General features: G+C 44.9%; 1 protein-coding gene across 26 annotated transcripts in view; it reads left to right on the top strand.

Annotated features, from left to right (window-relative positions):
- Positions 1-26287, top strand: part of dlg2 (discs, large homolog 2 (Drosophila)) — a 180592-nt gene that overhangs the window by 78180 nt on the left and 76125 nt on the right. Inside the window, exon 1 of one of the 26 annotated variants that reach the window (XM_042092789.1) lies at positions 23696-24153. The exons of the other annotated variants lie outside the window; for them this stretch is intronic. Within the exon in view, the coding sequence (XP_041948723.1) occupies positions 23806-24153 (348 nt within the window). The 5' untranslated portion in view covers positions 23696-23805. Of the gene's footprint in view, positions 1-23695; positions 24154-26287 lie in introns of those variants that run through there. 26 annotated transcript variants of the gene reach the window in all.

The raw sequence follows: 26287 nt of genomic DNA, 5'->3' as shown, positions 1-26287 counted from the left end.
GCTGCACTAAGGTCCAGTAGCACTTGGACTGATGTTTTACCTGAATCTGTGTTGAGGCGTATGTCATTGAAAACTTTAATGAGAGTTTAAGTGCTGTGATTTGCCCGAAAACCAGACTGAAAATAATCAAAATACCCATTTGATGTTAGGAAGGTGGTTAATTGATTAAAGACTACTTTTTCAATAATTTTGCCAATAAAAGGTAGATTGGATATGGGCCAGTAATTGTTTAGCATAGAGGCATCCAGGTTATTCTTCTTGAGAAGTGGCTTTACAACAGCTGTTTTCAGTGACTTAGGAAAAGTGCCAGACAGCAGTGATACATTTACAATTTGAAGCACATCCGCCGCTATGAGGTGAGAAACAGTTTTGAAGAAATTGGTAGGCAGATAGGCCAGTTTGTGGTTTATTTTATGTAAATAATTTTATGTAAATATTGTTCAGTTATACAACAATTGGGTTCTATGGAACTATTTATTTGTTTCTGATTGGCCGAGAGACGTTCCATGAGTTGGAATATCCCTGGACATTTCAACTCAGACTTTGCACAGCTAATAATAAATCACTCCGCGATACAATGCGAAGATTTGACACTCTCATCTCCACTATTTCAAGCAATGGGTTACTCCTTAGCAAACCATAACGAAACAGTGCTTCACCACATCTGTGGATTAAGCCACACAGTCAACTCAATGTAAGTAAGATAAACGAGGAAGCTAATTGTTCTCAGCATTGCCAGCATTGTGTATAATATGATTGTCACTTGGAGGAGACTTGTAGATACCTAACGTTAGCATAATTAGCTAACCGCTGCTAACGTGCTAGCATCGTCACATCAGGCTGTGCACAGTAGTGTAACATTTATTCACCATAAATTAATAAAGTTGAGTGGTTCTGCAATGTAGACTATGTTTCCGTTTTTTTGCAGTATCATGTCCCTTACATGACATGGCCCAGTGTCCTTGTAACATGCATGCAGCAAACCTAGATATGAATGTGATTTCAGCCCGACTTTCAACATTTCTTTCAAGAAGACATGTAAACCACAAAGACCCGGAACGAGGGATCTGGAATGTTGGTTACCTAGCAACCAAGACGCTGTCTATTGAAAAGGGAACTATTTTTTGATGCGTAAGAACGATGTCGAAATTAACATTTTTAAACAATAATGGGGTGTTTTCAGATTATTTAGTTTGTGGTAGAATTGTTGTACAAAAGCAATATAGCACTCGTGATCGTGGTATTGGTCATGGATATTCCCACGGCTGTTGTTGCCTGCGCCACTCGGCATCCGGCCTCGTGGCTACGGCCGAACAACACTCGTGGGAATATCCATGACCAACCCTACTCTCACTCGTGCTATATTGCTTAAATATCCATTGAGAAAGCAAACTGTAACTTTAATGGGAGTATAAGCTTTTCTTTCAGTTTCAGTAATTCTGAAAGCCAACCACACACCGGCGTCGACACCAATGCACCAGTGAACACAATGGCAACTTTCACTTTTCTCACTGCTGCGTTGATTACAATTCAGGTCTATTTTTGTGTAGAACACAATAGCCGTAGTAGAAGTAGTAATCAGACATTGGCAGCGGAGGGTGTTCGCACTCATGACAGTGCCTGTGTGCGGATGGATCAAACGGCATGTTATGGTGAACGAGGCAACAGCACATTAGTACTGACAGTACAGTAAAGTGGGTAGGTGTACAGTAAGCACACTGAGGACACAGGAGGCAGTGAGAGCCTGCAGTAAGGAGACTGATGAGTGCTTTGAAGCGCGGCCCTCCTGAGTCTATGACCTTTGGCTTAGACTGTGTCTGGCTCCCTGCTGGCTCCTCAGTGGCTCTCATCAGTGTTTTGCACCTCCTTCTGCAGCCTCCCTTCACTCACTACCTCCTGCCTACTGTACGCCATGGCAGCATTCAGATGATTTGGCTCATTGTGTTTTGTTTGTCGTCCTCATCTCAACTCTGCTTCATCTCAAACATGAAAGATGTTGGACGTGTTTGAATATCAGGCTCTCCTCAATTCCCGGTTGTAGACTCTGGCAAACTGTCTACAATCAAGTCTGCAATGGTGTGGTCAGCCTCTGGTAGGACACAATGTTCCTCATGTGAAGGCAAAGGTGAGGCATAATCAGAACAGGCATGTGTGTATGGAGGTGGAATGGCCAGTTGTGTGTTACTGTTGTATGGACCCGGCCGGCTGGCCTATTACATGCTGTAATCTCACAGCTGCAGCTTGTCATGTCCTTTAAGCAGGAGCTGCAGCCCAGGCCTCTACTAATAGGATTCCTGTGTCTGTATTATTATGACTGCCGCGCAGCGAAGCGGCGGTCATATAGGTTTAGTCAGATTTTTTTTTTTTTTTTTTTCCACATGTCCAAATTTCCATCAAGGATTCCCGGGACACTGTAAGACCGGGGTACACGAAACTTGGTGGGCATGTAACCCCACATAGATAGCATGGAACCTCCTTTTTTCGTTTTGATCTGTAGCCCCCCCGCTGGACTGGACCCCCGAAAGGAGGGTAGGGCAGACATAGTTTTCTGTGAATATCTCGAGAACCGTAGGGTTTAGGAGGACCTTTTTTTTTTGTATATTGATCTCAAAGGGCCATGTCAACCCATTCCATAACCACTCATTTCATGTATAGTGCCACCTAGTTAAACACAAAAAAGTAAAAATGAGGTGTTGTAATTGCAGGTATCTGTGACCTAACATAGTCAAAACTGCACGAAATTGGAAGTGTAGGATCATTATGACACCCTCTGAATGCACGCCAAGTTTCGTGGAATTCCGTTCATGGGGGGCCACACAATAAATTAATTTATGTTACTATACACCAACTGGCCTGTAGGTGGCCGGAGACAGTTTTCTGTGAATATCTCGAGAACCGTAGGGCCTAGGAGGTCCACCTTTTTTTTGTATGTTGGTCTTAAGGGGGCATGTCAACCTATCCCATTGCCACTTATTTCATGTATAGCGCCACCTAGTTAAAAATTAAAAAGCAAAACATTAGGTGTTTTCATCACAATATCTCTGGCTGACATGGTCAAAACTGCACGAAATTGAAAGTGTAGGATCATTAGTCAGTTCAGTGTAGGACACCCTCCGAATGCATGCCAAGTTTCGTGGACTTTCGTTCATGGGGGGCCTTACAATAACATAATTTATGTGTACATTTAGTAACCGTACACCAACAAGGATTCCCGGGACACTGAAAGACCGGGGTACATGAAACTTGGTGGGCATGTAACCCCATATGGATAGCATGGAACCATCGCTTTTCGTTTTGATCTGTAGCCCCCCCCTGCTGGACTGGACCCCCCGAAAGGAGGGTAGGGCAGACACAGTTTTCTGTGAATATCTTGAGAAGGGCCTAGGATGACCAATTTTTGGCGTATGTTTGCCTCCAGGGGTCATATAAACCCATTCCATATGCACACATGTGCATAAACAGATACACACACACACACACACACATACATTCACAGTAATTCTACGTATGACACATACTCACACAGTAGACATATATACGCATGCATGCACATGCACACACACAGGCACATAAACAGGCAAACACACAAGCACATGTACATGCACGCTCACACACCCACCCACACACACATAAACATAAACATGTACACGCACACATGCACACAATTCAAGAATTTCTCATAATTATGAACAGGCAAGATGGGGGTGGGGTTGTATAAAATGTATATTACATGTGAAATCTATGAACTAATCATGTTTTGGTACTTGTTGTCTAGCAGATACCAGTGAGAATTGAGTGTGGATAATGCAATTTAGTGAGACAGTTAGAATCATATAGGCCTTTCAGCGTGACTTATTTTTGTGGAAAACATGTGCTGGACTGGGCGGCGGTCATATTTTGTACCGCTCTGCGGTACATCTAGTTATTTCATACGTCATGAGTACGGACGGACAATAGCAACATGACCACTGTGATCTGCACTCTGTTTGACATGCAAAGCGCAATTCTGCGCAATCAGGAACCACACCTGATTTAAACAACGTTCTTGCCTGAGGGACCAAAACCCTGAGCTACAGAAAATCAGTCTTTGTCCTTGTGTATGCTGTTGCCCTTGTGCTCTAGAAGAGTTTACATAACTTCTCAGTGTAGATGTAGCTAGAATAGAGATCGGAGATAAGCGCCTTAACAGTGTGTTGTACAGACAAGTTCTTTTGGTGGACTTAACAAGTCCGAAGCCACTGACTCATTGAGTCACTGAAGGCTCCCCTCAGTGCTGCATCCAAGGCCGAGCGGCCTCCTTTGGTCAGCTCCTTCAGCCAGTGGGCTCCTTTTGTCACCTATGAGGAATGCCCAACACTGAGACTGAGACTGTCCCAGACTCTGAAGTCCTGAAGACAACACAGATATGTCAGTATGGCACACGATAGGGCACCTATTTCTCTTTCTTCAGACCCTGCACAGCTCAGGTCAAACGCTGGTCAGTTACTGTCACATCAAAGCATAAAGTGTAACAGCTCAACAGCTCAACTTTTCAGAAATGGATAGTAAAAAAACCCACACACAGAGTGCGTCAGACAGAGTGAGATGGCCTTCTGCTTTCCGAGCCAACCTTGAGGATGAATGACACCAAGCGTCAAACTATTTTGCAGAAGAAAAGGAGGGGGATAAAGCACAGGGTCAAACCGCATGCCATTATCTGGGCTTCTGCACTACAGCAGCCCCTGTAGAAGAGTTGCCACAGTAGTAGGACTCAGGGATGGAAATTAGCCTAGAATTGGTGAAGTAGGGGGTGAATTTGATCGGCCTATCAGCCACGGTAAAAAAGAGGGCATTTAACAAACGTTACTGATGCGATTGAATTGCTCAATGAAAAAGTCAATTCAGTAACTAGGCAGCCTAAAGTTGCCTAAATAGTGTTGTTTCGTACTGGTTGTTAAAACTTAACAAAGTCTTTTCAACGTCACCACTTTAACTGGTGCATGGAAATCGGGGGGTCTTAAAATGAAAAGAGAAAGTCTGAAATGCTTAGCTTTTCAATGCGTTCTTATCGCAATCACTCCTTTTTGTATTTAGTAATGGCTTAGTATTTTTAACCTTTGAAAGAAAGATATTTGATAGCTTTCATTTCAACTTGTGAAATTCATTAAAAATATCTTTCTTGGTGAAGGAACTGGCTTTTATCTCCTTACCTACAGTACTAGCAGTTGGTGTGTTTGTTTATGTATCGGTGTGGTAAAACAAGAAAATATAGGGATTATCGTCTCCTACAGACAAGCACGCTTCAGATAAAAGGAGATTTACTTGCTGTTGTTCTGGGGATCAGAGGTTATTAGATGGTGATTTGTTTGTCTGTGTTGATATTTCTGTTGTACGTCCATGTGACACTGTGTTATTCAGATTTAGTGGTTTCCTACTGTTGTGTTTGTAAATGTATTTTTAGCTGAGGATTTACTGAATTCACCAGGCCCTTGGCCCACATATCTGTTAAATCTTTGGATTAATGAGCTCAAATTTCAAGGTGATGGTCAGGCTCTCGGATTGATTGAAGTAATCCCTCAGCATGTAATTGCTGTTGTATTCTGGCGGCCAGCTTGTTAGATTTACACTTTTATTTTTGTGGTGTGGTGACTCTTGCATTGCATTTGTCTACAGGACTGTGTGATGATACCAACATGGAATATTGATGAGTGTTAGATATGTTTTGCTGTAGCAATTGCTTTGCAAAATCCTAATCTTTCCAGTATATGAGTCAAAATGAAGACACTGTGATGAGGTGAATCATTCTTTTCCCACCACAACAAAGCAGTTTACTCAGGATATGCGATCCTATGATTGTTTTGTTTTCTCTTTAGACAACCGTACTGACTCTTCTGGACCTGAACTCCTCATTCCCTTGAGACCTTCAGTCAATACTGTACACAGTAGGAAGTAGTGGTGGCCTCACCCTCGACAGTGATAATGTACAAGATAAATGCAGTGAACATCCTATATTATGTGTGGGAATTAAGTGTGTACCCATAGCACTGCTTGCTTTGGGTGAGAGCGGCTGGTTGCTGTTCCCTGGGGAGGCAGGTGTCTTGGAGAGCTGATTGCCTCGGTGGCTGAATTGATTTCCCATAGTGCCGCCTCCACCTTAAATATGGTCAGGAGGTTGACAGGTGTGGCTTAAGCAGTAGGTGAGAGTGACGGAGGCGGGGTGGGTTTGGGGGGTGGAGGGGGTGACGGAGGGAGGAATAAGGGGCATTCCCTCTCGTCCTAACGTTTCATCCCGTCGGCTGGTCACACAGGCACCCTTAATCATCACAGACAGGCATTTAGCACAGGGGTGGGAGGCCGACGGGAGGTGGAGACCACCACCATCACCATCACCCCCACCCCAATCTGACTGCGTGACAGTACAGTATGTAAATAGTCTTTTAAATGCAAGGGGCAGAAGCTCCATGAGAGAGTGAGGAGAGAGCGAGAGAGAGAGAGAGAGAACGAGAGAGAGGGAGGGAGGGAGTGAGAGAGGGAGAGGGAAAGAGAGAGCAGCTCTGCTCCTTGCAGCACAACCACTCAGCCTCTCTCTCTCTCTCTCTGCTCTCAAGTCCCACTCACTGACTCGCGTTCCCACCTGCGTTCACCGCTCAGGATTACACTGCCGAGCACCAGACTGAGAAATAGGCTTTGGCCAACACTAGCCTTGAATGGCTGGAGCGCATCACTTTAATTTCATTTAATTTGTTTTTCCCTCTCCAATCTGGTGAGCTCCGTAATGTTTGCCTCTATATGGTATGCTAAGAAGCTTGGGAGAAGGCTAATACAGAATGCGAGGAAAGCTAAAATGCAAAAGGTAAGTGTCTGAATAGAGATTGCTTTCACTTATACTGTTAGACTAAATAGCTCTTTACTTTTTGTCATTCGCGTTACAAGCGAGTCACCCGTGTTTTTTGTAGTGCTGACGTATGTTGACTGAGCATGGTGCTGCCAGACTGGGCTCTGTTTTCGGCATCTTGGCCACGTGTTTCAATGAGTAAATATTCAGGTTTGCATGCTGTGTCAGACTCTCTCTCTCTCTCTCTCTCTCTCCGAATGAATCTTACCGCTTGCTTGTCTGCCTGCGAGGGTAACAGAATACCAGTTGATCCTATTCCTCTGACCCCGTTGCCCACAGCAGGTTTATAAGGGGTCTTTATCATCCACATTAAACTGTGGCTGATCCTCTTATGCTTTCCCTCGGGTTTCATTTCTCCTTATGATATTCTGACCTCTCCTCAAGTTTGGAGTAACCCAGCCCAGCAGCTCTCTCCCCAAATGAATCAGCGGCTTCTCCATGCTATTCAGTGCCACTTCTATTCTTGTTGCCTTTGAATAGACAATTTTTCAAAATGCTCTATTTTAACAGAACATAATTGAGCAGTGTAACAGACGGTATGTTTTAAAAGCTTTATAAGCTTTCATTGTGGTTGAAATAAGCTGCATCTTTCCCCCTTGTCTGCATCCATTTAAATGCTTCAGTTAGCCTTCCATTTTTTCAAATTTGCAGCAACAAGTTCATCCAGACAGAATTTCCTATAGGTTTCACTTCACTTTGCAGTTTAAGTGTAGTATGAGCACTTATTCCTCAACATGGTTTCAGAAAGAAATGAGCTAGAGTGCATTCTTTAAATGCATGCTTCAATTAAAACCTCCCACAAGCAAGCCACTGCACTGCCTAGCAACAGATGGCCTGGAGTTCTGGTGAGGGAATCCGTGGTCTTGAGAGCGACTTGAGGGAAGTATTGATCCAGAGGGGATGGGCTGTGTGTGTGGAACCTCAAGGGCGCACGTGAACCTCCTGAGTGTGGGTGTTGGGGGGGGGGATGTGGATGGATTGACATTGGGGCACACGAGGACAGATACACACTCACTCATACACACACAGAGAGAGAGAGAGAGAGAAAGAAAGAGAGTGAGTGACTGCGACTGCACTGTGAATTATTCATGTTATTCATTTACTGGATAAGTATGTGTGGCAGGTGCAAGGCATTAGCTATGGATGCAGACAGACATGGATAACTTGGACATGGTAACATTACATGAATAACAATTGAAACGGAATTAAGATAAGATTTACCCTAACACTAGCACCGGATGTTCTGTTTCCGTCTGTCTGTCTGTCTGTCTGTCTGTCTGTCTGTCTGTGTGTGTGTGTGTGTCTGTGTGTCTGTGTGTGTCTGTGTCTGTGTGCTTGGTCATTGTGATGTACTGATGTTTATAGCCTTGAAGGTTTTAATCCAAATGGTGTAGACATCACACTGTGACTTCACAACAATGATAGCTCACGCTCCTTAATAAACATCCTTTGATGGGCAGTGGCCCTTGGTGGCAGTGGCATTGAAGGCATTGAGGAGCCTCAAGCTGTTCAAACCGGCCAGAAAAAAAGGAGATGTAGAGCTTTCCACACCTGTACAAGAGCTACGCTAAATGTTACATGGTTTCATCTACATGGATGCTCATCTGAAATCATTTTTGGAGGGGTAGAGTCTGCTGATGATGGAAAAGTGAATTCAGTCGCAGTCACCTTATATCTTAAATTGCTCAACAAACAGTGTAGGTTTACATACCTGTTGGTGCTGTGCAGAAAGACCTTAGTCTTTATTTACAGTTGGCAAAATACAGACATAAATCATTTGAAAGCATTGCTCTATTATTCTATGAGATGCGGCACACAGCTTAGATATGAGAAGATTTGTTTTGGAGTCAAAACATATACGGACTAAGAGGGAGCATGGATGTTTGGCCAGCACACTTTTTTGCTTACTATAGCGTAGGCCGGCCAGCCCCAAACATTTATCCCCGTCATCAGCCTTGGCCCCGAACCTCCCACGCATCACTCTGCTCTGTTCTGAACGTGCTGTAACTGCACAGGGGAGCACTGCCAAGCCTGGAGATCCCAGCCAGCACAGCTTGCTGAGCCACAGACTGTTTGGTGGTTAAATCACTGTGGGGATGCTGGAGAGCCATGCTGCCTAATGGGGTCTGAACAGATAGAGTGGTTATTGACTGAACCTCTCGATGATTGATTATGGATTGAATCTCAGATTGCACGACGTTTTGGTTCTGTTTTAGCTGAGTGTGATGGGACTTGAGTTGGGGACTTGACTTGAAGCCTTTAGCCTCCCTTTTTGAATGTGTAACTAACTGCCAATAGTTAACAAGATTCATGCATAGATACAAACAAGCAGAAATGCATGCACGTCTGTGTGCCCACTCCACTCCCTCGCCCTACCAAACTGTACTACGGATGTTCTTGGCAAAATGTCATGTCTTGCAGCCCGTTTCAGAGGAGACCTTGGCTGCATTCTATTAGGAATAATACGGATGCTCTTGAATCTCTGCTGGGAGGCTGTCAGGTCCCAGGGTGTCATTGAAGAGAAATGCGCCGACTGAAAGGGAATACAAATCGTCTTAAACCTCGGTGCCACTGTGGAGAAGTGAGGCCATAATAAACAGGGCTAGTCTGGCTGATTTTTAACACATTTATATAAGTTAACAATTCCATATTGTTCTCTGGGTCTTTCTATAACTGCAGATGCTAAAGCAGATTGGCATTCCATGCTCACAAAGTGGTCTGTGTACTGCACGCTTCAAATAGATCGCTGGCATGTTAATCAGGTAAATGCATGTTTCCTGGTCGTTATGTAAAATTCAAAGATCATAGATCAAAATACACAGTGCCTCATTATTAGAGAGCAACACTTTCTCTCTCTCTCTCTCTCTCTCTCTCTCTCTCTCTCTCTCTCTCTCCATCAATGCTAGATTTCAGTTGTTCATAGAAGGTTTTTTTCCCCTGCATGTGCATTCCACTGACCCTTAAGCCTTCCTCAGTGAATTATATAACTTTACAAATTCTGGCTCTCATTGGGCCAAATGTTATTAAATCCTGCTGGGCTGAGACTATTCCCCATTTGTCTTTCCCATTTGCCTTCATCAGGTTTATCGCATTGCAATGACTTTTTAAATTGGTTTTCTGGAAAAGGATCCTATCACACTGATTTATTTAACAAAAGCCAAGCCGTCTGCATTGTTCCCAGCATTTATATTACAATATGGCCATCCTCTGTACTCACAAAATGAGGCCCGCGCATTAATGAAATGATGAAGCCTTCTTTTGATTTATGCCCCCGATGTGTGATCGTGTTCAGTACTGTATGTGTCGAGGCATCTGGAACGTCACTTCCCATGGAGGGATGGATGGAGGGATCGCAGTCTGTCACAGAGCCAGGGCTTTTCAGGGGATTAATGCAGCCAAAATATGCATGCTCGATGCTTTCCCATATCATTATTTACCTTTCAATTATTAAAATAGGAAAATGGGAAATGATCAGGTGTTGTGTTGCATCCTAGGCGTTGCGTTGCATCCTAGGCATACAGCATTGTTATTAAACTGTGGGTTGTTTTCATTCGGAGAAGTTGACAGCTGTTCAGGCGTCTGTTTGTTAACTGTGTAGTTATCTTTTGGGATATTGGCACAAACACTGTGACCTGGAGAGAATATAAAACGCCTCAGTTATGTTTTGCTCTGTTATTTCCATATGATTTAATTGGGTGACTGCATTTGTGTCTTGAAACACCAAATGTGTAGGCATGAAACAGTGCAACTTGTTTCATTGTGCCTGCCATTCATTTTTCTTCAGCCGTTCTCTCTCTCTCTCTCTCTCTCTCTCTCTCTGGTAAGCATTACTCACTTTCTACATGTGGGTTGTAAACCACGATGAAGAGTGCAATTTTATGAGCAGCCAGTGTTTCCATAGTGCTGATGCACGAGCAAAGAAAAGAAGTGTGGTGAAATATAATGGCCACAAGGCTCATTGAAAGCTTGACTGAGCTGCGAGCACTGCCACAGGCTGTTCTGCTGGAGTAGAGGATTAGGGTGGTGGGGTGCGGAATGGGGCTGTAGAGAATTTGTGCTTAATTATTCAACGGCTCTGTTCGAGGTGGAGGTTTGAGGTGAAGTGCGTAGTGTGACGGTGCGTGGGAGCAGTCGTAGCACTCCACGTGCAAGGCCGAGTCGGAGCGTGAGCTCTGAGCTCAGTCAAGGCCACTGGTGTCTCCACACCTTCCACTCAGAAAAGTCAAAGTCAACTTTTCCAGTTGTCAACTCAGCTATGGACCCTTTCAAGAGAGTTCCATTATCAGCATCATAGTTGGCCCCACAAGACTTCCGTTTTAACATTCCATATGTTATCTTAATGCAGAGGAAGTAGATTGGGGCCCAAATAGAACGTTCAAGCATTGTTTTTGTTTACCTTGTTGAAAGGGTCTATACACATTCATACAGTAAGATGAGATAACGTGGCTCCAGTTCAAAAGTCTACACAAGGCACACTGGAGAAGCACAGTTATGTAGATGTACAGTTTTGCAAATGTTGCATCAGCAACCACAAATGTGTACGTAGAAAGCACATTTTGCCTTTTTGACAGTGTCATGTACAGTATAACACATAAGAGGGTTTTCAGAAAGTGCATAAGTGCATAGCAAGTCATGCCACATTGCGTCATAGGTTGGCACAGCAGCAGCTCAGGAGAGGTATAAAACAACTGCTCCTTTTAAAGAAGTAGCCTTATCTTTGCCCAAGTGTGATGTGTCATCTGGTCTGTTTCATGGTACAAGATGGGCTGAAAAATGAAATGAAAAATGAACCAATGAAATCTTTCAGTCCAGGTACTCTTGAATTTAATGGGCGTTCCCTTTGCCCGGCCACACTTTTGTGAGCTCTGTTTTCGGTTGTGTGCAGACATCATGCAGGATTGTCATGGTCTGTATTTTTCTCAGTGATACTGCATCATGGGTATTGTGCTCAGATAGCTCTAACAGACACTTACTTGTCTCAACCTGAATGTTTATTATACAGTATAAATACATTGAAGCACATTGAATACATTGAATATTTAAATGTATTTATTGGATTCCAGGGTTGGTATGTCCAAAGTTGAAACAGCAGTAAGGACAAACCTAACTGCTAAAAGGGCTTGCTAGGATGCTAAGTTTTTGCTGAGGTCTTGCTTTGGCTGCCTATGAAAACATGCTTCCAATATGGCATATTGCTGCATTAGTTTGCTAATTAGCAGTGCAAAGTACCAGTAAGTCAGATTAATCGATCAAAAGCCCATGTGGGATTTGGACTGCCTGAGAAGATGCCACCTTCATGTTTGATTTACCTGGCTGTAGGAGTATGGGTACTCCCTGTCTCCACATTCACTAGTTGAGGCCATTAAACCTGTCAACTTTAAATTAATGTTCTCTTTAGCGTGGGTTTGAATCTCTATGAAACCATGAGTCATTTCAGATTAACTGCAGTTCGGTCATGATGGCTCTCATACCAAACAGAAGAAAATCATCTTGAGTAAAATCTTCAAAATATTGCTTATCCAGTCTTTCACCCTTGAGCTTTTTCGATGTTTTTGTTTATACCCGAACATTGCCGATGTCGGTGGCAAATGAGGAGGAGAGGGAATTGATACTGTGTGACTTCAGAGAGAGCGGGGGGAAGGCAAATCCCTCTGCTAGCAGCCCTTAAATGAGTTTGCTAATATTTAACGCGCTGGGCTATTCCCACAGGCTGCTCTCTGCCTCATGCCGGCGCCGAGCGGCAGACAGCTTGTCAGCCAGGGTGGAAATGTGATTGCTCCAGTGTAGCTCTGTTAGGAGGAGGCAGGCGGGTGAAGAGTAGGCAGTAAGTGTGTGTGTGTTTGTCTGTGTGTGTGTCTGTGTGTCTGTGTGTCTGTGTGTGTGTGTGTGTGTGTGTCTGTGTGTGTGTATGTGTTTGTGTGTCTGTGTGTGTGTGTGTGTCTCCATGATATGTGTCTATACCATGTAATGTGTATGCCAATGTATGTAAGAACACCAAATCAAATTAATCACTTAGTCAATAAGGCACTGGGGCGCCATGCTTCTTTTAAAAATATGACGTTCCAGCATAATTGTGTTGTTTAGCCGGTGGGCTCTAACTCACGTCATATTCATCACAAGGGTGAGATATGACATTTCATCTGTGCACATTTATCCTGTACTACATGTTGTCATCCATGTTTGATTGTCTGTTTAATGGGCATCAATAAGCGGCATCACTACGTGGAGCCATGGCCTACTGGTTTCTGCATGGCCTGCTGAGGGTTAAGTGAGATCATCTTCTCTTATGATGTCCGGGGGCACCAGACAACAGATCATCAAAAGGATGCCGCCGTTGGCTTGAAAAGGCCACATTATCAAATGTATTTGTATGCATTATAGTTCAAAGGGCTTATGAGTGTCCAATTTAGCCGCAACCAACAGAAGCTGATATGAACACAAACAAAAGGAGTTCAGAACAAGAGATAAAAGAAACCCTTAATTCATGTATTTATTTATTTATTTTGTCCCTTTTAGACTCTACAGTAGTTGCAGTAGGATATGCTTCATCCCCACATGCTGCAGTATCACCTTGTGCATTGGCTAGGCCTCCATCTTTACAAAATAGAGGCCACTGCTTCAAAAATAGGATTCAAAAACAGACTACTGCCCTATGTAGTAGCCATGAAATAGCCATACTGCCGTACTTAAAGCAGATCTGGACGGGCCAGGGGTGATGTGCCAAAGGAGTCCTCTGTTCAGGACAACTGATTGGACTCTACTGCTAATGATTACAGTCATGCTAAAAGGTTGTTCTTGGTGAACTAGAACTGTTTTAAAGGTCAGTCCACATTGTAATCCAATGCACTTTTAACTTCAGGGAATTGCTTCTCACGGTCTGCAAGATGTCCAATCAGTGTGTAGTTTGTGCACTCTGTTCACAATCCTGGCTCTGTAAATGGGAAACATAGTGGCTCGGGGTGAGATATAATCAAATCCAGCCAATCATATGCTGCTTCAGTACTTGGAAAAGGATCATTGTAATTTGATTGGCTTTTCAAATAGAAACATTTCACCAGAATTGTCAGCTCTACCTCTAAGGCAGCTGCTGATGCTGACACAATATCAAGACAAATAGTAGGTAGACCACCGACAATGTGCATTGCTGTAGGCAGCCTGTAGTTATGAGGGTAAACATGGCCAAGCCACTTTAAATAACATCTAACTACTCCTGATGGAGCCGCTGGGTCACATCAGGCCATTACTATAGGCAACCAGTGTCTTTCACACTTCTAGCTCCTATGGGGTCATGGTGAACTACAATACAAGAGACACTGGAAAGCTATTATTTTTTAATGCAGAATTTAATAAACCCTTATGTAATCAAGACCCTTTTCTGGTTGAACATTACCCCCTATATATTGCAGCACTAATGTAATGATGCTTTCAAATTGTGAAATGTACAACACATATATCTATAGTAAGTATGATACAAGTTCCAATTGAACTCAATGTAGGCTTTGAGTGTACAGTATGGTAGTTTTTCTTTTATTCTTTTAACATGAATACACAGTTGTTTACTTGTTACAGGGTTCCCACGGGTTCCTGCAGTCCTTGAATGTTTGTGAATTGCAGGGAAAACATTCAAGCCTTGAAAGATATTTTAAATGGACATGGGTTATTGAAAGTGCTTGAATATAACAGTCTGCCATCAATGTAACAAAACCTTTCTTTAAGGAATTAAAGTAACCCCACATCATCCCATAACCTTCAACATACCTAGAGATTGGGATGGTTTAATTTCAGTTAGCCTAATAGCTGGTTTGATTTGCATTGAGAGATGATCTTATGGAAAGTACTCCATGGCAATTGTGAGATATGGTAAAGGGTATGTGATGATGTGGGGTTATTTTAATTCCAAAGGCCAAGGGAACTTTATCAGGATGTAAAGTACCCTGGATCCATGAAATAACTGGCCTTTTTTAAAATAAAAATCTACCTGCCTCTATGGGAATTCAACATAGGTTTAACATAGGGGTATGAATACTTCTGCACCCTGTATTTTAATAAAGGACATTTATTTATTTACGATACATTATTCATTCACAAAGAAAATTGGTGTCCTTAAAGTTTGGATTTTTCCTCATTTTTTTGACTCGTTATTCCTCACCAGTTGTTTATTGTACCTGAGTATGATCAACTCTACCTACAGTACTTGAAGCTTACAACTACACATGAATGCATACAAGTACTGTATGTCTGCAAGCAACTCGCTAATTTTCACAAAATGTCCTCCCTACTTGGTGTCATCATCCAACCAATGCTGGGTTTGAGTTGGTCTGACTCAGCCCTCCTGCTGACAGGGCTGATATGGCAGATGAGAAGTGTCTAGCATTTTATCCCCTGACGGACACAGACAACTTTCCACACATCTCCTTCTCCTCCCTCTGCTTATCAATCCCTTCGTTGCCCCCCCTCCCCCCTCCTCTCCTCTCATCCTGCCTCCCAGGATCTGCAGGTCGTTGGTCTGCTGGGAGTCAGAGCTTTAACCTCCATCCATAATATATGGAGTGGAAAGGGGGGGGGGGGGGGGATTGAGTTATAAAGTAGAAAATGTCATGTGTGTGACGAGATAAACACCACAACTGTATAAACATTAAGACATACAGAAGGAGCCTTTAAGTGAAATCCGATGTGCACCAGTGGCCAGCAGTCAGGGAGAGAGAGAGATGAAGAAAGAGAGAAAGAGAGAGGGCAGAGGGTTGGAGACAGGGAAAACAGCATTCCGTATGCCGAGCACGAGGGGCAGTCTGCCCGCCTCATCCTCAACATAGCCACTTACTTCAGCCGAGGAGAGAGAGAGAGAGATGGAAGGAGGGAGGGAGGCTGCTCTCTTATCTATGACCGTCCAGGGCAGGATAATCCTCAAACCACACAATGGAGGGAGAGGTGGGGTGGGGGGGGTGCTGGCTCCCGGGCAAGCGGACATCTTGCCTGTGTGGAGCAACAAAAACTCTTGACAATAACGGTTGGTAACACACCAGTGCACTTGGGGACCAGTCTCCACACAGAGACTCACACAGCAGCCAGCTCCTCGCTGAAGAAATCCCTCAACTTACAGCAGTTGGCATCAGAGTAGGATTGTACACACTGCTACTGTTAGCCTAGCAGCAACAAATTATATAAAGTGGCATGCCGAATGCTACCAGTGGAAAAAAAACACATATACGTACATGAATCAAAAATATTCAGCAAACACAAGCACGCTGTGATGAAGTGGCTGCCATTATCTTGTTCCCCATGCACCGCTCTAGGTGTTCATGCCATTTTCTACACTGATTGCCCTAATCAGTACGCTGGAAAGATTTGTTTGCTTATTCCGGGAAGGAGATTCTCATTTTCCTCCAAACCTGCTTTTTCCCTCCCGCTCCCCTTTGATTTCCCCTCGCCTGGGGGGACAAGGGTGAGCTTGATTGGGCTTGTTTATTTCTCTTTATTTTTGGTTTGTTTGTTTATTTTTTTATTTTAGTGACAGCTTTCAATGATCTCACTCTCTATCTCTCTCTCTCTCTCTCTCTCTCTCTCTATCTGTCTTTTCTCACCCTCACATTATGACAAGATTTGCGCTGGCGTCAGCGGGGCCGTTGTGTAATGATGTGGTGTGACACACACACCATGCTGTTCCGTAGCTGGTCCAGCTCGGGCGGTTGGGGTGGTGCGTGTGGCGTGGTTTGTGCGAGTGGTCTGCTCCATCAGGTCATTGATCGGCTCTAATCTAGTCTTGGCCACCCCACCAGAACACATCTCCCTGCGGCATTAATTATGTTTCCCCTGTGATTTACATCAAAGGCCTGCCCCCGCCTAATCAAACCTGATTTACCTCGGACCAGCGTGGCCGTCTCCCCCCTATCAGATATATTGAATATGTGTCAGTGGTGTTGCTCATACCCACTGGCAGAGCGGAGGCAGAGATAGAGATAGAGCGCAGGGCTGCTCACCCATGCCAGGCAGCGCGCACACTGCAGCAGCAGCAGCAGCAGCAGCAGCAGGACTTTGGTCCCAAGAGTCCATGCCACACACGGGCAGGGGAAAGTGACTGGCTGTCGAACTGGCTGAACGACTGACTGACTGACTGACTGACTGAAGGATGAAGAAACTTGGCTACTCAACACTCATGGTTTCAGTCAGCTGGGAATTGAATCCTTGCCTCAGAGTCTGAGGTTTGGTCTTGTCGCTCTTCTCATCCAGTACTGGAGAGTTCTCCAGACCCTTGGACCAAGGGGCTTTTTGCCTCAGGTTTTTTTTTCGTTGCCTCCTGAGGAGCGAGTCATTTTCCAGAGGGCAGTCGATTCCTAGTGGGCAGCTGTGCTGCTGGGTTCTCTCTGTTGTCTTGTGAGCTCGGACTTTTTCCGCTACGCGCGTCTACACAGCTATGAATTACAGACTCGTGGCAAACGGGACTCTGCGGGAGAAGTTCCACCGGGGCAGTGCGCCCAACCTCCTGACCCCGCCGTGTGAGGATGGCCCTCGGCCTCTGCGCAAGCGGCTGTCCATGGAGGTGCTGAAGGGCCGCACTGCGGAACTGGACCCCGCAAAGTGGCCCTCGCTGGTCACCATCTGCAAATGGAAACAGGGCTTGACCGAGCGGCTTCTTAAGAGGCAGCGTAACAGCTTCTTTAAGGTGAGAGTCAGGAGTCTTGCCCTCTGGACAGCAGGCTTAACCCATAATAAGGGCACACTGTGGCACAGGTGTCACAAACTAATTCAGGAAGGCCGTGGAAGGTTTTCCTCTCCATTTCCAATAGTTGTCAACATCTCCATGGCCTCTAATGGGTTTTGAAGTTCTCAGGTACGCTCCTTGACTTCAGATATGGGTTAGGCCCTTTTGAAATGTGGCAATAACTAATTATATGTGTTCTCTTCAAACATTTTTGATAAAGCAAGGAAAGTGCCTGTGCCTGCAAGTTAAGACCTTTTGCGTAAAACCTTCCAGTGTGATAGACTTGCAAAGACTTTCCAGCATCTTTCATTTGTTGCATGTTATGCTACATGTGACCTTTTGTTGACCTCTGTAGGCTGTGCATCACTGTAGTTTTCTGTGAGCTAATTTGTCATTAGGTAATAGTGTGATGGCAGCACAACAGGCTTTTACTGGCTCTGGTGTGTTCCTACTTGTGATTTTCATTGACTTATCGAGTGGGTTTCATAATTTTCAGTTGCACGTTGTGTCTGGCTTTTGGCCAAAGCATAGTCTGTGGCTTTTGCTGGTAGATGCAGTCAAGTTGTAGATGCTATGGCAATGATACACATGGCTAGAAACTGGTGTGTCTGATGTTCAGGCAATATTGTGCTATGTGTGTATATTGTCACGTGAAGTGCTGAAGTGTGCTCTTGAATTTCCCCTTGGGGATCAATAAAGTATCTATCTATCTATCTATCTATCTATCTATCTATCTATCTATCTATCTGTGACAACTGTCGGTGGTACATGAAAAGCTGTTTTTTTCATATATGCATGGAATATATGCAACATCATTGCACAGTCAGTGCTGCATGCCATGCTTTAAGAATGAATACGATACTCTAGTGCTGTGTAGCCTACATATGAAACCTTTTTTCCTACATGTTTGTTTGTGTTGATGTGTATGAGTGTATGAATATGGACTGTACTATATATATACTGTATATACTGCATGTAAGAGCATCAAATGGATGAAATGGAGGTGCGCCATCTGACACTTAAATTAGTTGTGAGTGTGTGTGTGTGTGTGCCGGTGCCAGTCACCCTCGTGGTCACAGTCAGGAGCTCAGCCTCAGGGGCGTGACCCTGCCTCTTCTGGTTATTCTGCTCGCAGCACCAATCAGCCGTGACATCACTGCGGAAAGTTCTAGCACCTCACCTTTTGTCTTCACTCATTAAATAGTCATTGGCCCTCTATTTGGCATTCAGCTCGTTAAATATCATCCTGTTTCAGAGCTCTGCCTACTTGAGGATAATAAAGTGACTTAACCCCCCTGGTGATAGACTTGATTTCCTCCTGCATTAGTTAATTCATTATTCCGGGACCTCAACTAGCAATTGACGTCTGGGTCGGGTCACTGGAGCTGTCAGAAGGGGAGGAATTTAGATTTCCGACATTTCCCTAGGTGTTGAGAATGTGTTAAGTCTGCCGGTCACGACTGAAAGAGATCCAAATGAAGTATACCACATACTAGATAGGCAAGCTGTTACGTTTACTATTAGTTTGTATGCGGGATAATTGAAAATTTGATTGTTCTTTTTTTTACCTGTTTTACCTGAGGGATCCGAGCAGTCTGTCTTCTGTCTCCTATCTGCATCTGAAGTGGAATTAACACTATGCTGCTGCACCTTCCCCACTGAGCTGTGCCTGAGATGAGTTTTAAGCACCACCATGTGGTTTGTTTAGTGCATCACAAGTGCCGATAGTCCTCCACTGAGAATCCCCACATCCGATGCCTTGGAAAGTACAAAGAAGTTGTGTTTACTCATGCGTGCCTAAGCCACTGGCGTCAATGTGTCTAAAAATTCTAAACAAAAAAATAGCATTCCACTTCTTCACTTAATATCTGTGAATTGAATAGAAATTGGATGGCATTCCACTTGGTGCTTTGTAAAGAAAACACATAGGAAATGGAGAATGATGTTTCAGGCAGAGAAAGCTCTGGCTATCTCATTCTCTGTCTCTCTCTCTATCCTCTCTTTCTTGTCTCTTTCTACCCCACCTCCCACCCCTTCGCCTCTCTCTATCTGTTCTTTCTCTCTTTTTCAATTTCTCTAGTACTTCTATTCCCTGGCTCACTCTCCTACTTTTTCTGTTCTCTGACTTTATTGAGTCGAGGAGGGTCTTCAGTGCCATGTAATAGATCTTCACTGAAGCATCAAATCCCTCATCAGAATTTGACAGCCTCGGTTACCTGGTTGACATTTTTGTTGACAGAGGTCAAGTGTGTGTGTGGAAGAGTGTGTTCTATCTTTTTTTGCCAAGCTAAGCACCGTGTCGAAACCATTCCGAGGCTGAACACAAGATTATTTGAGCCCGTTCACAACAGTGAGAGGCTGGGGCACAGGCATGCACGAGCACATAGACACAGTAAGATAAGGAGAGCTGGGCCTGGAATGACCACGTCCAAAACACCACCCAGATCCAGCCTCTATGCACTTGCTTCAGTCAGCAGTCCTCTAGCAATCCGCTCACGGTGGTCACTCAAAACAAAAACTCGCACCACATGTATGCATTTACAGACCTGGTTCTGGAGATGGAGAAACAAGCAAGTGACTCAGACCGAGCCTTAAGCCATTCCAGGCAATCAATGTATTGCGTCAGTAAGAAGCACAGCCGGGACAGGTGTAATGTGATACGTGGCTGTTGAGATCAAATGTCTCTCGTCAGAATCAGAGACTGTGCCTTTAATTGTGTTTTACAGCCTGAAGGAACAGAACCCAACAATCTTGTTGATGAGTCACCTCTGATCCTCCTCAAGAGCTATTACAGACATCCAATGCCCACATAGATACTGTGTGTGTGTGTGTGTGTGTGTGTGTACATTCCGTGTTTTAAAGTGCCTTTTTGAAGAGTGCTGGGCCCTGTTATTTGTACAACAGATGTTCGCTAATTTCATTCATCTTTCATTTATGAATCATTTCATAATAGCATTGAGTTGATTAGATAAGCCTGATTATACATGTACATTCATATGTTGTCATGGTATAGCCATCAGCCCCCACTGAGTTTCTGTTTGTGTGTGTGTCTGTGTTTGTGAGAGTGAGAGTGTGCTGGCTGGGGGTTGTTGGTGTGTGTGTGTTTGTGTGTGTTTGTGTGTATTTGTATGTGTTCGTGTGTGCGTGTGCGTGCGTGTGTGTGCACGTGTGTGTGTGTGTGTGTGCGCGTGTGTGCGTGTGCGTGCGCGTGTGATGTTGACCACTGTAATGATGACGTACTGCCGTGTGAGCCATGGGCAGGAGTAGACGCTTGTTTACAGCCTTGAGTGCCAGCGGTCATGTGGAGCGAGAAGGGGAGGGATTTCTCCTCGGCGCTCCTCTGAGATTTTCACTTCAGCACTCCACCCTCACAGGAGATGGAAATCCGCTGAATTGCTGGAAATCTGTGTATTATCAGTATAGAAATGAAAAGACACACCATGCACAGTATGCCTCAGTCTCATCCTCTATCTGAATTCTGCATTGTTAAATACTGAAATACAATCATTGCATATAGTACGTACACTTGACAAAGTGCTTGATTACATAACAGAGATCCCTTTTCAACTTAATAATAAGTGTGCTGTTCATAAAACAATTTGCATTGCTTAATTCATTGCTTTTTCTCACTGAGAGTCTTGTCCTTCCTTCTTGTCCTGCCATTCCATTCAGCCTCGTATTCAGGTGTGACGGAAAACAGCTCTGATTGTTTATCACATGAAGCAAAATAAAAAGCGAGAACACACCTCTTAATCTCATTGAGATCGCACACATTTTAGAATCCTTAAAGTGTTGCCATGGTTACCTGGAACACAGCTGCTTCTTTGAGTGGCTCTGTTTGTCATCCTGCCATTTCCAATGAGGGCTCTTATCATGGGGGCGCACTGGCCAGTTTCAGACCCACAGCACAGCCCCTCGCTCAGCCAGAAATCCAATCCACATAATGTATCAATGATGAGGCTCCCTAGAATAATGCTTAGCAAAAATGTCAAAAATAAAAACAAAAATCAATTTAAAAAATGTTAGATAGTATTGCCACAATTGATTAAACTCAATGTTTGTCAAAAATGTTAATGATGTAATCATTATTTATTTATTTATTTTTGAGATTACTGCTGTTGGTGTCTGTTTCTCCTTGGTTTCAATTTAATCCAACCCCCGAGCCCCTACTCTAAACACATTCTACCCCGGAGGGCTTGTGAGGAAAACTGCCTCACACAGGTTCACTCTCATGGATCCACTCCACATGGCCGACAAACCGGCCAGCCCCACGCCTATAATCACATCCCCACAGCCAAGCTGTCCATCTCCGAATCAGAGGAAATGGTAGCAGTCAGCTTGGTCAGGGTGAGAGAGAGAGAGAGAGAGAAAGCGAAGAAGAACTGGAGAATAGCCTAGATTACATGGCTGAAGAGAAAATGATGGACACCCTGAAGTGCCCAAGGATTCTTTTTCATGAAAATAAGATGGCTTGTGGAAAATAACAGACCAGGGTCAGTTTAATCAGATATTGCCACTAAGGTTAAATTGCTATTATAAAACTATAGATCAAAAAGAGAAATGGAATAATAAAAGAGACAATGAGAGAAACGTAAAGTAACATAAAGAAAAGTAAAGCCCACTTTTGACAGCTATAGATTTATTATTGACTTTTGAATTCTGACTGACCTTGTTTGTGTTATCCATAAATACATGTAGCAGTTATTGCAGCAGCTAATGTAATTTAGGGAGGCATTGGTGTTTTGTTAGTCACTTATTACAAATTTATTTCATTTTTAAGACCATAATAGCCTTGAAACAAATGCATGCACAGTTTTTACTGTGAATGGCTATGATGTCTTGCCTTAAAGTTTGTCCACTGTATAAGTTCACCCCATTCTGTCAGTGTGTGATGTACAGTATACCTGGAGTTGATTGCCATCGACATTTTGCTGATTGAAAGACACTGCCAAGCCATATCAAAATTGTTGACCACAAATATCAGAATTGTTTTTCCCTTACCGAATCTGTATTCATGATGTCAGCATATAAAGCCTCCAACAACAACAAAAAAAGCTTTTTACAGCTTCAACGGAACGGACTTTACTGGGCAAGTCATGAATAGATTGTGTGTCTAGGTGATGCGTTGGCTACATGTTGATGCCAGTGCCTGTGGATTTGACAGGAGACGCAGGGGGAGGAGAGGGGGTGGTTGTGTGGGGCTGATTAGTGATGAGTAGGGCATGAGGATTGGGCCACGTCCCTTCCAGCCCTCTCGTGTCCTCCTGAAGGGATTTGCAGTTTAGGCGGAGGTCCGCAATCCCCAGCTGTGCAACGCATAGATTGCTTCTGCCTGGAGCAGGGGGATGCTGTCAACTTGAACTGCGTTGAGTCATTTGTTGACACAGAGCTACTGGCGAGCAAACAGCACAGCACAGTGGCTCTTCACTCTCTCCCTCTCTCTCTCTGTCTCTCCTCCTGTCCTTCCAATTATCTAGCTCTCCCTGCTCTCTCTCTATCTCTCTCTATCTCTGTTCTGTCATTCTCTTGTTCCTTTGAGCACATTATCTTCCTCATTCTTTTTCACTCTCTCCCCTCTCTCATTCTCAGTCTCCTCTCTCCCTCTATCGCTGACACTTTTTCACTCTTCCCCTTGCTTTCTTGCTCTTTCTCTCTCTCGTTCTCCCTCTCCCTCCCTCTCTCTGTCTCTCACGCTCTCTTGCTCTCTCATTTGCTCTCTCTCTCCATCCCTCCCCCCTTACTCTCTCTCTCTCTCTCTCTCTCTCTCTCTCTCTCGTGCTCTTTCTCCTTCTCTCCCCCTCTCTCTTTCTCCCCGTGCTGCTGCTGCTGCCTTCTCAGACTCAGACCATGCTCGGCTCCTTACAGCGGTGCCGGACCGCTCTCCCGTCCGCTCCCCCGCTCTCCTCCTCCTCCTCCTCCTCCTCGTACGCGCGCTCTCTCATTCCCACGGGACTCCTGCGCCGCGGCGGCTCCGCATCGACAGCGTAGACCGACCAAACCTCCTCGCTCTCTCTCTCTCGTCCTCTCTTTCTGCTGCCGCTGCCGCTGCCGCTGCCGCTGCCGTTGTTTGGCCACGTCCACCCCCCCCCCCCCCCCCCCCCCCCCCCCGCCTCAGAGGGCTCTGGAGTGCTCCCTGCTGCCACCACTCAGGCAGAGACTCAGGCAGAGGAGAGGAGAGTGACAGGACGGGACCGCGAGCACGAGGCGAGGACCGTAGCATCTGAGGGGCAGCATGAGCGCCTACCTGAACAAGCAGCAGAGCTGCTGTGTGGACTCTGAGGGCAGAGTTCTGGGGGAGCACCAGCACCAGCACCAGCACCACCGGGACGGCAACCAGCCGCCCTGCTCCTGCAGCTGGCAGCAGCCACAGCCGCCGCCGACGCCGCGCGGACACGGATACGGCTACCCGAGCTCGCCCTGCACGTCCACCATGCCGCGGCAGCGCGCCAAGCTGACCGCCACGCGCTCGGAGAGCTCCTGGAGGAGCCCCAGCCGCACGATGCTGCGCAGCAAAGGGGGCAGCTGCGACCTGTGGACGGACTGTGGCTGCCAACACGGCTGGACCGAGCAGAGCTATCAGGTAAAAAGGCAAGAACGCGACGACGGCGGTGGTGACCACGCTGAGGACCTCAGCTCCTGTGCCCCTCATTAGGAGGCAGTGGACATAGTGTTTGGTCAGGACTGCTTGTGCTTGCCGTTGCCGTTTCCTTGCCTTGCCGTAGTCTGTGGTCTTCGCTCGTCCAGTTTGAGTGAGTCAGTGCCCCCCGTGCACAGTTTAGAGCAGAGGTGCTGAATTTGGATTATGCATGACCAGTGTAAACTCAGGGGGTTTCTGCAGGGAGGTTAACATTCAGTGTGCCGCTGCTGAACTAGATTGTCGTTTGCTTTATTAAGGCTTTACGGTATTATTTTGTTTATATATTTGTTGTTCATCGTATGCTGTTTTTAATTCAGGCTTCCGAGTTTGTGCATCCCTTGTGTACTGGTACCATTTTAATGAAGAGCTTTAAAAGGCTACTTTTTCAGTTTTCCAAATGTGAAGTGTTTTCTCTCCACAGCCGTGTGTGAGGCGTGTACACTAGTGTGTGTGGTGAGTAAGTTAAGTGGCCTCAGCCGACGTTGAATGGAGGTGGGTGTAGTGAGGTGAGGTGAGTTGCGGTACTCTGCGCTCTGGGCTCAGGTGCCTGGGCTGACCACTCTAAACGAGGCCAGACCCCTCAGCTCAACATGGCATAACACGGCTTAGTTCAGTACAGCACAGGAGGCTGAACCCAGCACTGCTTAGCTGACCAATGCGCTTGGCAGTTATTCCTTTTGTCTTTTTCCCTCTCTCTTACTCCCTCTCTCTCTCCCCCTCCTTCTCTTGCTCTCTCTTTCCATCTCACTTTCATTCTCACTCTCTCTCCTTTTCTTCCTCTCTCATGCTGCTGTTTTCTTTCTCGCCTGCTCCCTTATCTGTTTTTCTGTCTCCTCCTGGCTCTTTCTCTCCTCTCTCGACGCATACACTCATTCACAGGCACTCATATATATGCAGACTCCGTCTTGCACTCCACACCCGTTACAGAGCGTTGTCTTCATTTACTGTGACACCAGCCTCAGTCTCAGTGAGGAAGAAAATATTTGTTTCTGTGGAATTGTTCAAGTGGGACGTCCTCTCCTGCTTATTTATTCAGCAGTGAACTGTTACAGCTGTTCTGTGCTCACTGGAACTTTCCAAGGTTTATAAATATCCGAATGGACATAGATCACGATAGCTCACTGAACTGTTTTGATGAACAGTGTTCTTCTTTTAAGTTTTGTTATGGGTCCCTCACACCGATAGTAGTGTTGGGAACATGGTGGAGTGCACGGTGCCATAAACGCACATGGTGATTGCCTGCGAAGCCGAACATCCATCATGGTCCTAATAACTGCGGCTGTAGAATTTTAATGCAGCGGTGCAATCAGCTCGCCTGCCCCTGGTCCACGTGCTGATGGATGGTATTGGACAGGGAATCAAGGGCAGGGGGCTTTCTGCCCGCCACCAGCTCTCTCTCTGCCTGCTACACTCTCTCTAGCCCAGCCTTAACAACTAGCTCTCACCACACATATACTCACACACACACACACACACACGATTACTCATACACCTATGCAAAACAAACTAACAAGCGTCATTTCAAAAGGCATTTTATTTATAGTGCGTGCAGTTTTTGTCACTGAGCCCGAAGGTTTTACTCTCATCTCTCTCCCTCTCCCTCTCGTCATGGCTTGTTGACTTTTTTTTTTAACATGAACAAATGGGTGTGAATTATTGATTATTGTGCCTTGCACTATACATAGTTGTTGGCCTAAATTATTGAGCACCATAAAGTGGAGCATGCGCTTGAATTGAAAAGTGCATCAACAGAGGTTCTACTCCCTTTTTTTGCAACTTCAGGAAGATAAAAATAAAAATAAGAGACTGACCCTTTAGAATTTTTGTACTCCGTGATACGTCAGGCATATGTATGCCATTGATGGTTGTTTGGAATTGAAAGATACAGAATGCTTTTCAGAAGAAAAGAGCCTAAGCTCTGTGTATTTACACAACATAACTATATAACAGTAAATCAAAATCAATACAGTATCAATATTTGCCTGGTTTGATTATGGGTGTTATTTTTTTTACACCTTATAGTTTTGAAGAATACAGACATTGCATATTCTGCATATTCTTTGGCTACCTGAATATG

The sequence above is a fragment of the Alosa sapidissima genome, chromosome 5 (assembly GCF_018492685.1).
Source record: "Alosa sapidissima isolate fAloSap1 chromosome 5, fAloSap1.pri, whole genome shotgun sequence".
In the NCBI taxonomy this organism is placed as follows: Eukaryota; Metazoa; Chordata; class Actinopteri; order Clupeiformes; family Clupeidae; genus Alosa; species Alosa sapidissima.
This window is presented reverse-complemented; position numbering and strand designations above follow the sequence as displayed.